Source organism: Microcebus murinus, chromosome 8 (genome assembly GCF_040939455.1).
Source record: "Microcebus murinus isolate Inina chromosome 8, M.murinus_Inina_mat1.0, whole genome shotgun sequence".
Taxonomy (NCBI): Eukaryota; Metazoa; Chordata; class Mammalia; order Primates; family Cheirogaleidae; genus Microcebus; species Microcebus murinus.
Genome location: NC_134111.1, coordinates 43,290,001 through 43,305,312, shown reverse-complemented (window position 1 = coordinate 43,305,312; position 15,312 = coordinate 43,290,001). Strand labels below are relative to the sequence as shown.

The following is a 15,312-nucleotide window of genomic DNA, read 5'->3' as shown; positions in this document are numbered from 1 at the left end:
GCTTTTTACATGCTTTAAGATTATTATTCAAAATTTTTTATACAGATTTCTTTTTAAATCTACCCACACATATAAAAAATAGATCTAAATTATAATTTTAAACCATGTGGGTTTGTGTGAATGTGATTATATGTTCACTTGTATACTTTGATTTAAGTAGTGGAATTTTAGGGTACCCACAGGAAAAAAAGTACTTTTTTGAATTATGATTATGATTTCCTGAGTTGCTTTAAGTGATATGGTTTCTATCCTGATCATATATTGAATATAAGCTCAGTGGTCTAAAAATGATATGTCTCTCATCAGTGTAATTTGCTTTGCATAAGTGCTTATGCATTCACCCTCATAAATGCAAGCCATCTTCATATATATGGCTTGCGTATTAAAAATAATGACCAATCAGACCCATGCATACCAAGTTTCATCATCAGTATGAAATATTAGCAAAACAGTCATCTTTACATTTGGTCACATTTGAATGAATGAATATTTTCTTGCTATGAATAAAATTCATTACATTTTAGGGAATCCAATTCAGATCATAAGCTACCCATAAGTTTAATTTAAGGACAGGGTATATACCATCCTAGTCCAAGTTATGGTTCCTGTAACATTGAACACAGGCTGTTATTAAGCTCAAAGTAATGACAGTTAGGCAAACAAGATCTGTCACTTATCCAGATACCATCTACCCAAAAACTTTCTCTAAGAAATAAGAAGCATAACTTTGGAGTAGCTTAAACAATCTCCCAAAAGTCGTAGTGAAGCTCATGTAATTGACTAATAGGAGATGCTTTACTATTATAATAAATTAAGCGTTGGTTCATGCTATCAGAATCTATAGCATATTTAAAGGAGCATATTAGGAATAATGAAGATGGACACATAGAAAATAATAAGAAATAATATCTGACAAATGAGAGCAACGGGAGAAACATTGAAACAGCAAGCTATGACCGGTTTTTTAAGAAACCCATACTCAATCATTCCACACTGTTGTACTAATGACACTAAAACAAGAAGAAAATGATCAATTATTTTCCCTCTACTGTAATTCAGAGGGCAGGGATGCACTCTTACTATTAAAAGAAAATAGTATTTGGGAAAATGTTTAAAGTTTTAGAGCAGTATGCTTGGTATATTTTCAAGAAAATGTACGTAAGTGAAAAAAAAAAAAAATGGAAGCTTGAAGCTTCAGAGTGAAGTCCTAAATTCAAATGCCTGTGTGACCCAGCAGACACCATACAAATACCTGATGTTGTAATAGGGAGTGGGGCACCATGACAAAGCAAAAAAGGAGGCAGCTGGTCCTCAGAGTCAGCCAACTGTCACCAGGCAACAATGAGATGTTGTAAGATCTTTTAGCTTGTCTTAAAAATGGGAAATATGGAAATACAGACTTTTTAAAATATAAAGTTGCACAATTTTTAAAACCCTGTGCTGGCCAAACAAAACATATTTGCAGGCTGTGTGCTGCCCTTGGGCTGTCAGGTTGCAATTTCTCTATAAGAGGGTGAAGTATCTGAACTATATATTTACTAAGAATCATTTAGCCAAAAATGCCTTCATGACTGTTAAAAAAAAAAAAAAATTGCGTCATGCAACTAAGGTGGAATGGGCAGGAGGAGGAGGGGATTTACTGCAAAATTATTATAATTTGGAGTCTTGAGGTATATAAGTCTGATTTAAAGAGAAAAATCATTTGACAGTATTAAATTATATAATTAGAATATCTTATTTGAGATTATAGGTTTTGAGGTTATTCTTAACTGGTCTTAAACCTCTAAGTACTTTGTTTCCATTTTGATCTCCAAAATGTTGAGTCACAGGTAACATTAAAAATAAATAAAATACTATGAAAAAATTTTGAATTTTTGACACCTTCTGATTAAGGAGATCATGCTCTGTGTTTTGCCCAGTATGAAAGAATTTCTATATGTTTCTTGGAACTAACATTCCCACTGGAAAATTTTCTTTTCAGTAGCTGTCCTGAGGTTGAAGAAAAACTGATTTATAAATTCTGAGAGTGATTTTACTTTTTGCTGTCTAGCCATTGTTTCTTTGCTTTGTGTTTAATGCACCTCTGGCTTTTTCAAAAAAGAAAAAAAAGAAGGAAAGAAACAAAAAGAAATATTTGTGTAGTAGTCCACATTGGGAAAATATTTTCACAAAATAGTATTACCTTAGGTAATCTTAATAGCAAGCCAGTAAGGTAAATGATACTATTATTGTCTGAATTTTATAGCTGAGAAAGTGAGTATGATGTGCTTAAGCCACTTAACCAAGATTAAAACAAATAAGTGATAACATAAGCAATGCCAGTGGTCTGATTCTCAAGCCTGGATTTTTTACTCTTCAGTCAAATTTCTAGAACCTTCTTTATTCTTGTTCCTTCAGTTGTTTTCTATCCCAACAATCTAACAATGACTCCAAATAAAATATTATGTTACACCAACTAGTATCCAACCCCACAGGATACAATAATAAGTGAAATACCAAACTGACAGTGAAGCTATCTGGATCGGACTATGTCATTTTAAAGTTCTGTTAATCTCTAAGATCAAAGAGTCCAACATTGGAGAATGAGAATGTGAAACTATGCAGAAGACAGAAAGCTGAAAAGGTTTCATCACATTGTAAACAGATTCCCTTGATTTAACTTCTTAGCATTGAACCACAAAGCTTTGCACATAGTTGGCCCTTTATTTGTTGACTAAATCAATTTGGTAGGCCCTTTATCACATTCAGCTTGTAAAGGACTTTTGGTACTCTAAAGATGGAACCAAATTAGGTAAACTAAAGAGGATATCTAATTTCAGTGCTTCTTTCCTTCACTTTGTTCCTTGCCATTACTTTTGGATCTGACATCATATTTTAAGGCTAGGAATTACTGGGGAGTGGACTGGGGAAGTTTCCGGATCAAATGGTTTAGTGCAAGTTATACTAGATAGTGCTGTGTTGGTCTCTTGGCTTATGAAGATGAATAGAGAAAAGGAGAATGTTGCTCAGTCTCCTCAAACATTTCATTTGGTCATCACTCCCCTTGAAGAATAAATGATAATAAGTAAACATTGCATAGGGCCACTTTTCAGTACCAGGAGGTTTATAGTCCCTCTCTCAGAAAGTTCTTCACTGAATATACTTATATTTTCCATCCACTAATCTGCAGCTTTCTACTTGAAATTTTGAATGCTCTATGTGTTAGTTCTGTCATTGCGAACCTAAGAGATGATGAATCTGTTGCATTATTACACTGAGGAGGGTGTAAAGTATTATAATTACTTTGCTATATTTACCCTAGCAGTGATTGTTTTCCAGAGTAAACCTTGCTAAATATTGTATTAAATTTTTTAAAATATTAAAAAAATAATAATGAAAGGTTCAGAGGTACAATAGCCCAAAGGAATGTAATAGGTGTAGTGACGTTGTCATGCAGGGCTGTGTGAGCACTATGCTTCTAGTCTAGAGCCAGCGAGCCCGCCATGCTGCCTGCAGGTGTTTGCCTCGGGTCCCTGCCCTTAGGAAGTCTGAGAAAACCTACAAATGAAGGCCAAGTCCCTAGCAGCCAGAATTTCCCTACGGGAACATTGTAGGAGTGAGCAAGCTTTTCAGACCTGATGAGCTGTTGAATAGCATGCGTATATGAGGGGTGGACTGGGGTAGTGAGTGCCTAAAATTGATATTTCCAGGAATATGTGCTAAACATAGATTTTATAAAAGCAAGCCTTTTATTTCCAGTTTCCTCCCTTTCTGAAAGTTATTTTTATACCCTTCATTTTTTCTTTTTTAACTGTTTCTTTATAATTTTGAAGCTGTGGCAGAACTTTAAAGAATGTTATAATTGTTTTGTTTCAAAACTAAAGAGCAAAATAGAAGATGAGGCAAGGCAGTAACTGTTTAGTAATTAAAGCTAAGTTATAAAATGATCAGGAATGAGAAGAATGGAAAATGTTATCTGAACCATCCAGTTATACAGGCAATATAGAATTGCCAATTTACATATACGTAAATTCATCCTATAACAATAAAGTAAGAACAAAGTGCTCAGATGATTTACTGTAGTACCTGTCATTCGCATGGAACACTTCTGTTAAATTATCTTAAAAGCAATTTTCTATTAAATTATGTATTTTAAAAACAAACACATTGCATCATGAAATTTGCCAGCTGTATTAAGAATTTCCCAGTCCTTTCAAAAATAAAAATTAATGCTTTGGAACAACTCTTCAATTATCTTTAAGAGCTATTTTTCTTACTTCCCCATTTTCTAAATTTTTACTGGACCTATTTAAGCTATGTACAGTAGGCGTTATTATTCTAGAGTCATGTTTCTAATAATGTTAAAATAGTATTGTTTCTGAGATCCATCTCTTCGTGTGCAGAAGAGAAACCATACGAAAGGTGTTTTTAAAACCCAACTTATTATTTGAGTGCCAACTTAAGTGACACAAGTGTACTGGAGATAACAGCAGTGCAATCAAACGGAACAGGATTTTTGTGTTCGGAGAACATTTGGCTTTGTGTCTTTCTTCCATTTCACATAGGAAATATCACCACCAATAACAGAATAAACAGAACACCAATAACAAAAACAAGTTTGGTATTACTTCCAATTAGAGTTAAAATTCAAGAAACTGATGAAAAGGGTCTTTGTGTCCCCAAGTCCAGGAAAATCTCCTGAACACTGGCTTCTTCAGCTCCTATTAATATTAAGAACTAGTTTATGGTTAACTATTAACTTATTCTTTCAAATAACATTAATGATTTCAAAGCACTGGATACCTTCTCATGTTTCAGAAGGTGTGAATAATTTTGTTCCCTTTAGGTTAAGCAAAACTCAGTCTTGCCTTTTGCAGTCCTGCTAAGGTTACTGTTATTTAGTATGCATCAATAAATAAACTTTCAATTATCTTGGTAAGCACATGCAAAAATGACATGAGAATCAAAAGGCAATGATGTATCTAGTAATTGTTCCAAATAAATAGTTTTGATAGATAGGATCTTTGCTTAATTTCAGATGAAATAGAAATCGTACAAAATTTAGTTTTGCTAAACTATCCAGCAATACCCAGTGAAAATGGACAATCTATTTTATTTAAACTGTATACTGCTGTCTTTTACAGTGACTATAACTTACCAAAATCATTTTTGCATGTTTTTTATAAGTGATTAACAAAAAAATATTATGCAAGCCAATACAGGGATAGGATTCTAACCTCTTGCTTTTTTAAAAAAAATAATTAGTCTAAATCTAAAGCAGTTTCATTTTTATTAAAGAGTATTTTTTAATCATGTTTGTTGGGTATATTTGTTAACTAAGGCCAACAATGGCTTAGCTCAGCTAACTGAAAAGAAACTATGTTTTTTTAATTCATGTGTGCGTGCACACACGTGTGTTTGTTGTGGTAAATTCCATTGCCTGTGACTTCTAAATTATTTTCTGAGCCCTTGCTTCAAGACATTTATTCATGTTTCTTCTGTATCACTGTAATCAAATTTCTACTCAGAGCATATGTTTGCTCTTAGTTCCTCTACTCTGTATTTTGATATTTTAAAGAAGAAAATCTTAATAGAAATTCCCTAGAAATAATTTACAGGACTAATGAATTTGTAGGTCTTTTAGACAGTTCTACATTACAGTCACATTAATATTCTCTCCTTTTTATAAGGCTTGAAGTAAATCCCATGACACTAGAAGAATTTAGATACTGATTACTTGCGATTGGTTCCTGGTGATTTGCTCTTAATAATTTCCAGTTGAATTTAATGAAAGTATGATTCCTGAAATGCTGCTTCATTAAAATTGCATCTTTTCCCCTTTAAGTGTGGTTTCGGTCATTTCACCCATTTTGCGGTGTGTTTTCCTCCCCCTTAAAAAGTAATGATTGAGAAAGCAGAAATAATTAAGAATAGCACTTTAGTTCTTCCTAGAATTCACCCTCAGAGTTTCTCTGAGTGAAATGATGCAAGCTGCCCTTCCTCCAGATTTTATCATATTATTTTCCAATTTGATGAGATTATTTAATCACATATAAAGTTTTTAAAAACAGAAATATGGAAATTTAGGGTATCTGAGGGGAAGAAAGAATCTGTTGCATCTACAAGAGAAGTGAGGTTTTTAGTATTTTTACTAAAATATATATATATATGTTGATTAAGTTATACTGCGCAGCATTCAGAGTTAATTTAACTGAGTTGTGATTTGCAAATGAATATCTACATGGATCCTTTTTAAAAATCCAAATGCAAATGAGCACAACTGCAGTAAAATATATTTGCAAATGAATCCTGTTGCTTTATTCATTTATTGTGTAATTACTGCAATCCTTCCCACCTTGTTTTCAGTATTTCTTAATCATTAAGTCGGAAGCATGACAGCAGTGCCAGCCCTGGCATGATTCTCTTTGACTAAAACCTTGTAAATTAACACAATTAGCACAGCATCATCCTGCTAATTAACTTCCAGTGTCTGGTGCAGTGGTTTTGCAAACAAGGAAGAGGGAGTCAGAAGGGAATCAACATGCCATTCTGTTACCAAACTGTGTGCTGTGTTCTGTTTAGCTCAGTAAGTCAAAGCTAGCCATGTCAGAAGCCAGAGTCAGGCAAGGAAGAGCCAAAGGGCTTGGGGGAGGAGCACAGAAGGGGGTAGGAGCTGTCAAAATAGACTGTGGTAATTCCGAAGGGAGCTCGTGCCACAGATGCTTCCTGTAGACCAGGCCTCCTCCTCATCAAGGCATCTCTGCCAGAGGGCACAAGACAGTTTGCAAAATTCACTTTGGGTAATACAAAAGAGATTAAGGCGGCCAGCTTAATATAGCTGTACCAGAATAGGAAGTGTTCGAACCAAGCTGAGATTAGAATGGGATACGCCAGCACTGGGAAAAAAGGAGAACGGGGTTCCGGTCCTCTTCTGTAACTAACCACACGTGAGACCTCTAGGGTGCATTAAAATCTCCTTGGGCCCTGGTTTCCTAATCTGTGAAATAAGGTAATTTCTAAGGTCTCTTTAAAATTTAAAATTCAAATGATTCTCTGATTCTGTTTAGTGTTTTTTTCTTAAATGAGAAAATATTTATTTTATAGCTTGCTGCATAGTCAACTTGGCTTCACTTAATAACTAAGCAGATGATAGAATTACCCATGCGATCTTATTTCCAGTTATACTCTTCCAGTTTATGCCCCACAGGACTTCCTATAGAAATATAAGGAGTCAGAATCCAGATTTTTCTCTCCGTTCTTATCTTCCCTTTCCCCTTGGTTTCCTTTCTCTATCTCTCTCCCCGCCCCTTTATTTATGTATATGTGTGTGTGTGTGTGTGTGTATATATGTGTGACAATATATAAAAAAGGGAAATATACACACACACATACACACACACATATATATTCTACCCTCTTAGGACCTTAGAGGCTATAAGGGGAGGAGGGAATTATAAGAGAAGGAGGGAGGACGCTAGAAGACCGACAGACAAGTGATGCTTGTTTTTTTTTTCAGAGACTCAACAACAGAAAGGAGCCAGTTGTAATTCATACCGAGTTGTAGGCTTTGTGCGATGAAAGCGATGGAGCGCTGCCTGGGAGATTGCTTTGCTGCACTCCACGAAGCAGATTTGAAACTGTCGTGGACCACTTTAGATGAGAGTTGGATTATGGAATGACCTGCTATGTCTGTGTCATATTGTTCTGCGCAGGGAGCATTATACTGTGCTAACTAGGTGTTCAGTACCAAATACGAGAGGTATCCTAGATGTGATCTGTCAGCTGTGTCTCATTTTTATATTGGTTAAAATAAAAAACAGAAACTGTGATGCGAACAGACAGAATAGCTGGATATTGTACCTGTTAATACAAGATACAAGTGCAAGATATTTAAAATATGTATGCATATTTTATCGTAAGAACCTGTGATTGAACTCTAATTTGGCAGGCATGTGTGTGTACATATATATGTGTTTGTGTGTATGGCTGTGTGTATAGCCATAGCAAGTAACCTGATGGGCTTCATAAAAATAGATTTGCTTATGACTTAAAAATGCAAAAAAAAAAATTAGATCTTCTACGGAGCTTTTTTTTTTTTTTAATTCAGTTTACTTTTTATACCGGGCTGAAATTTAGTCCATTTTAAAGAGTACCTATATTAGGTGAAAATCCTTTATAATTTGCATAGCATTAATGGAAAATAATAAGTAACAAAAGAAGTTGGGGGGAAAAGCTTTAAGAGTTCTGATGAACATCTAAGTAAATTAACTTTTTTCCCCCCAAATTCTTAGGCTTGAAGATGCAGTGGACGCCGGAGCATGCCCAGTGGCCAGAACAGCACTTTGATATCACCTCAACCACTCGGTCTCCTGCCCACAAAGTTGAAGCCTACCGAGGTCATTTGCAGCGCACCTATCAGTACGCCTGGGCGAATGATGACATATCTGCTCTGACTGCATCCAACCTACTAAAAAAATATGCAGAGAAGTATTCTGGCATTTTGGAAGGTCCTGTGGACCGACCCGTACTCAGCAACTATTCAGATGCACCATCAGGACTAGTGAACGGTCGGAAAAATGAAAGCGAACCCTGGCAGCCTTCCTTGAATTCAGAAGCTGTTTATCCCATGAACTGTGTTCCCGATGTGATCACTGCCAGCAAAGCTGGAGTCAGTTCAGCCCTCCCTCCAGCAGATGTCTCTGCAAGTATAGGGAGCTCTCCTGGGGTAGCCAGCAACCTGACAGAACCTAGCTATTCAAGTAGCACCTGTGGAAGCCACAGTGTACCTAGTCTTCACGCAGGGCTCCCATCTCAGGAATATGCCCCGGGATACAACGGATCGTATTTGCATTCTACTTACAGCAGCCAGCCAGCACCTGCACTTCCCTCGCCTCATCCATCTCCTTTGCATAGCTCTGGGCTCCTGCAGCCGCCACCACCACCTCCCCCGCCACCAGCCCTGGTCCCAGGCTACAATGGGACTTCTAACCTCTCCAGTTACAGCTATCCCTCCGCTAGCTATCCTCCTCAGACTGCCGTGGGGTCTGGATACAGCCCTGGAGGTGCACCCCCTCCTCCTTCAGCGTACCTGCCTTCAGGAATTCCTGCGCCCACCCCCCTGCCCCCCACCACTGTTCCTGGCTACACCTACCAGGGTCACGGTTTGACGCCTATTGCACCATCGGCTCTGACAAACAGTTCGGCAAGTTCTCTCAAAAGGAAAGCTTTCTATATGGCAGGGCAAGGAGATATGGACTCCAGTTATGGAAATTACAGCTATGGCCAACAGAGATCTACACAGAGTCCTATGTACAGAATGCCCGACAACAGCATTTCAAACACAAATCGGGGGAATGGCTTTGACAGAAGTGCTGAAACATCATCCTTAGCATTTAAGCCAACAAAGCAGCTAATGTCCTCTGAACAGCAAAGGAAATTCAGCAGCCAGTCCAGTCGGGCTCTGACCCCTCCTTCCTACAGTACTGCTAAAAATTCATTGGGATCAAGATCCAGTGAATCCTTTGGGAAGTACACGTCGCCAGTAATGAGTGAGCATGGGGACGAGCACAGGCAGCTCCTCTCTCACCCAATGCAAGGCCCTGGACTCCGTGCAGCTACCTCATCCAACCACTCTGTGGACGAGCAACTGAAGAATACTGACACGCACCTCATTGACCTGGTAACCAATGAGATTATCACCCAAGGACCACCAGTGGACTGGAATGACATTGCTGGTCTCGACCTGGTGAAGGCTGTCATTAAAGAGGAGGTTTTATGGCCCGTGCTGAGGTCAGATGCATTCAGTGGACTGACGGCCTTACCTCGAAGCATCCTTTTATTTGGACCTCGGGGAACAGGCAAAACATTATTGGGCCGATGCATAGCTAGTCAGCTGGGGGCCACATTTTTCAAAATCGCCAGTTCTGGACTCGTCGCCAAGTGGTTAGGAGAAGCAGAGAAAATCATCCATGCCTCTTTTCTTGTGGCCAGGTGTCGCCAGCCCTCAGTGATTTTCGTTAGTGACATTGACATGCTTCTCTCCTCTCAAGTGAGCGAGGAGCACAGTCCAGTCAGTCGGATGAGAACCGAATTTCTGATGCAGCTGGACACTGTACTAACTTCGGCTGAGGACCAAATCGTAGTAATTTGTGCCACCAGTAAACCAGAAGAAATAGATGAATCTCTTCGGAGGTACTTCATGAAACGACTTTTAATCCCACTTCCCGACAGCACAGCGAGGCACCAGATAATAGTACAACTGCTCTCACAGCACAATTACTGTCTCAATGACAAGGAGTTTGCACTGCTCGTCCAGCGCACAGAAGGCTTTTCTGGACTCGACGTGGCTCATTTGTGTCAGGAAGCAGCAGTGGGCCCCCTCCATGCCATGCCAGCCACAGACCTTTCAGCCATTATGCCCAGCCAGTTGCGGCCCGTTACATATCAAGACTTTGAAAATGCTTTCTGCAAGATTCAGCCTAGCATATCTCAAAAAGAGCTTGATATGTATGTTGAATGGAACAAAATGTTTGGTTGCAGTCAGTGATAACTGCTTTAGAAAAAAAAATGTAATGAATGTTGGCACACACACATAAAACCTGCTACATAGGGAATAGAGCCCCTTTCCAGTAGTGTTTAAATTGCAAAGGGTACTGGGGAAGACGCCGATTAACGTTGCATCTTTAGAGTCAGGGTAGATTTGGAGGAAAAGTGCATCAAATGAGAGCTTCTGATTTGAAAGCCCCAGATGACAGAAAGCATATGTGGATGCTCAGTTCGGTTCAAGCTAGACAACACTCACCAAGGAGCAAGGTGCAAGTGTGTTGATTTCAGAAGGACATGAACCTCGTGTGTTGATTCCATTCTGCTGTTCTCGAGATTTAGTTGCTGTCAAGTGCCTGGAGTGGTGCTTTATTTTTTGTTTGCCTCACAATTACATTGGTGGCATGTGCTAATATAAAGAGCTTTAACTTCAAACATTATTGGACTAAAGAGATGAACGGTTGTGTTATGACAGAAAACCAGATTTTTGCCATTTTAAGAGCAACAGTATTCCTCAATCCTGTCTGTTCTGCAGTATTAAGCTAAGAACAGGTAAAACAGGGTAACGGTAATCTGGACCTTAATTTCTGCAGTTCATTTCTTTTAATGTTCTTGTCTGCAAAAACTCAGGAAAGTGATTGTGATTTGTACAGTACCTCAAAGGAATGTGTTGAAAGCACTATGTACTGCTGAGAGTAATAGGATAGGCTTCAATGTTACTTTATATTAAAATGTATGTTTACCTCAACAATTGGAAAACAGCAAGGAAAATTACTTTGAATGTATCCAGAAAAGATATTGAAGTGTGATACAACTGAATATTTACAATTTAAAGTAGAAATGGAAGGATTAAAAAAAAGTTCTTTTACTAAATATGGGGAATTAACCAGAGCAGAATAATTCTTTATGTCAATAACTACAAGAGTTCTTAGTATATTGCTCCTTGATAATTAAGTGAAAATGTTCTTAAAAGGTACACTGGTTAATTGAAAGCTACTTATTCAGTTTGTGTTAGTGTCTAGAACAGTCAGCCACAAGACCTGTTTAGGACCCTGAAAGTCACAGTACCTAAAAACTATGACTGCCTTTTACTGCATAGGTGGTGGTTGTTGGTGGTGGTAGTTTGCAAGTTATTTCTTGAAACTGCTAAACTGCTGGGAACGGTGTCATTCTATTCACTAATCTAGCTTATAGGCTTGCCGCGCTGTTTGATAGAATGCAGAGGATAGCAACCAAAACAACAAACACAAATAAAAACAAAAACAAACAAACCAACATATATATATATATATATATCCACAAAGAACCTTCACATTGTCTCCCCTTCTTTTTGACTCCGTTCTTGTCAGTGCAGTTTTGCTTCTCATTTTGAAATCTGGGCTGTAGTGCTCCCCTGTTTATTTCTACCTCAGTTTTGTTACATTTCTCCTGGAAAGTAAAGTAGAAAATTGGAAGTGGACACACACGCTGCAATATTGCTTGCCAAACATACTACTTTGTTTTCTTCCATCTTTCCCCATAAATCTAGTTTCCACAAACATCGGTCTTTATGCTTACTTCCAGCTCAGTCTACAACCCCCTTCATGGCATATGTGGCATTTTTCTTAATTTCCCATTCCTCTCCTGCTCCCCACCAAGTTGTTCTTTGTATCCTTTAATGCTTTATGTGCAACTTTTCATTGATAGCTGGCTGATGTTCGGCAATGCCTCTGAAGAGTCACCGTGCAGGCTGTAGCTTTCCAAAGCCACTGCCCATGTATAAGCAGAACAGCCTGGCTTTTTGAATGTATTTTTCCTGGTTTTTTCCCCTCTTCCTTTTTAGTTTAGAGATGCAGTAACAAAGCTGTTGCAAAGCACTGGCATTTTATGTATTCAATAAATGATGTACATTTTTTAAAAATTTAAATAAATGCAATGAGAAGCCCCAAGAAAGGTCTTTCTGTTATTTTTTTTTTGCTTCAAAAATTTTTACCGATCTCATCCATGATGTTCAATTCTCTGAAACACTTAACATAGAGAAAGCTAATGAGGATTTCATATTTCTGAAATTTTATCATGCTTGATCATTAGTCCCCATTTTTATCTTTCATGTTGCTAAAAACTGAGCAAATGAACCAGAATTTAATTTACTATGATACTCTATCAATTAAAACTGTGCTTAAATATAATGTATTAAAAAGCAGTGCCTTTCATTAAGGATACAAAAAATAATACTTAAGTATGTCCTCTGCTTTTCACAAGTGAATAAATGCTACAGTCGTGTTCTGGGTCTACCCTGCACATCCCTTGTTGTAAGGAAATTCTAATATACACATTAATAGGTTCATATTGATCTCACTGACAAGTTTACTTTTGCACAGTGCTGACCTATTTTCTGTCTTTTAGATATTACATTTCATATCCACCAACATGCTGTGTTCACTTGAAAGCATCTGGCAAGTTTTGACAAACCCAGTCTTATTTAGACAACTTTGGAAAATCCAATATTGACCCACATTTTTTTTTGTGGCTGGTAAGACTTAATGCCAAATATATGACTGCACTATTGTGTTTTACACTCATTTATAAAACGGAAAATGAATTGAAGTCATACAACTTGGCTTTTAGCTTTAAATGACTTAAAAATTAGAGCTATTGAGTGACTTAAAAATGAGTTTGAGATATGAGTGGTCAAAAATCTATGTATTTAGGCAGAAGCTGAAGACGTGTGTGATTTTCATTTAGCCTCACAAAATCCCGAGATTTGATCTCTTAGGAAATTGGGCATGTTGAAGAAATGAAGATCTGTTAGAGGAGATAAGGCTGACCTTTGAGTAGACAGTGGTCTCCTGTGAGTCTTTGATTCTGCATAGCGGCATTATGAGCTCCTCTATGGGCTAGCCCAATAATGAGCTCTTTTCTGACCATCCATTCTGGAACTTGGCGTGGGGGGGGGGGGGTACATCCTCAGAAGTGAATGTGTGCGATCGGTGACAGTACAACTAAGTAATCGGGCTTCATACTCTTGGCCTCTTTTTGACTGCTAAGAATTTGGAGAAGGCTACTAATGAAGGTAAGGTAATGAGCCAGTCCAAATCCCTCGCCGTCTGGCCAGGAGATTGAGCCAGTCCACTTAACAGACCCTAATTCCTTTTTTCCCAACTGTAATAACATTTCCAACAGGGACGAAAAGGAAATGAGGAAACTACTTCAGTATTGGGATCAATAGAAATTCAAGAGGTAGTTCGTAATGACCTTATATGTGACACAAATGGAAATACTCTACACTTCTGTCATGTTTCTCTCCAAAATATTTAGAACATTAGTGACAACATGGAAAACGTTGCTGACTGAGCTGATCAATGGAATGTGAAGGCAGTATACTTTAAGGCTATTTACTTTCACACAGAATGTTTATCTATTAGTCAGTTTGTATTCTACTCAAATGCAGATAGACGGGTATAATGTTTTCTTGTGCATTTGAAACCTATCAAGGAGAAAATAAACCATTCCACTAAAATACATAGGCCAAACACCATCTGGGCAAGTGATAAAAGCTATCCAGAGGCTATGCTATGTAAAATAGCAAGGTCAATTTACATGGATTGCATAGTACTTGGCTATGCAGTTTTCAAAAGAATACATCCAAAAAAAAAAAAAATCCAAATTAATCCCTACAATAGGTCTTTGTAAACTTAAATATATCTGTGGGTTGGAAAGTATGTTTTAGAGACATTTAGAATTTCTTTCTCTAAAAACGTATCCAACTCCAAGCAGAAAGATACTTCTATAATCCCATCCTCATGTTTTTTAGCAAGAATTGAGTATCATGATCATTGAATCTGTATTTTGCAAAGTGAAAGGGACGCAGTTTAACTATTGAGGCCACTAAAGTAAATTTCTAATATATATATATATATATATATATATAAAATTAGCGTGTTTGTGTGTGTGTGTGTATGTGTGTGTTCTGTTTTCACCACCACCTAGTTGAACTTTAAAACAAACATCTATTTTACATTGTTCAGAAGCAACTGGTTATTTCCTTTCTTCATATGTGCACAGATACACATGACCACTTTATGATTCAAAGTGTTTTAACATGTTTCTTTTTCCTTTTGAAAAGTAAAGCCTTCAGTTGTTGAATCACCTGCTGATTTTTATATGAAGCACATTAGCAAACATGGAGCTATTAGTATTTCAGAATTCACAACCAGCTGTACTTGTGACTAACCAACACATGAACTGAATCTCACACTCTGCTAAGACCTCTGGTTGACATTCGATTTTGAACCTGCCAGATGCATTTGTGTGAACCAGGGATACTGCATCTTTAATGAACAAGTCTCTCCTCTTTCCCCTGTTTTTAAATACAACACAAGCAGTGTAGCACTAGGCACTGCAATTGTCAAAGACAATTAGACTGAAAGCAGGAAAATTTCACCTCCCTGTCTCAGTGATATGTAGAATGTCGGCAGCATGGGTCAGCCTTGCCACAGAGTTGTGTGAGAATATATGAATCAGTCCTATAGAATGTTAAATATTTATAAAATGGTTCTGTAGTACACCAAGGTTGGGAGCACATTCATTTCTTCTAGTTGTCTTACGATACAAAAAAAGCAAAACTTTATTTCCAGGCTTAAAACTCTCCCTCTAACTTCCTCCCCCTCCTCTGGTGTGTGGGTGTGGGTGTGTGGATGAGTTTCCCTTGTGGATGATATACAGTTGCTAGAGAATATTCATTTCTTTTTTTTGTTTTCTTTTTTCATCCGTATATTCAAACATTGTTCTTTATAACCATTTCTACCTCAT

At 37.6% G+C, this 15,312-nt stretch overlaps 1 protein-coding gene across 1 annotated transcript in view; it reads left to right on the top strand.

Moving 5' to 3' along the window:
* FIGN (fidgetin, microtubule severing factor) overlaps positions 1 to 15,312 on the top strand; it is a 131,099-nt gene that overhangs the window by 113,418 nt on the left and 2,369 nt on the right. Inside the window, exon 3 of the mRNA XM_012750030.2 lies at positions 8,271 to 15,312. This exon is cut by the window's right edge and continues 2,369 nt beyond it. Within this exon, the coding sequence (XP_012605484.1) occupies positions 8,271 to 10,525 (2,255 nt within the window). The 3' untranslated portion in view covers positions 10,526 to 15,312. The remainder of the gene's footprint in view (positions 1 to 8,270) is intronic.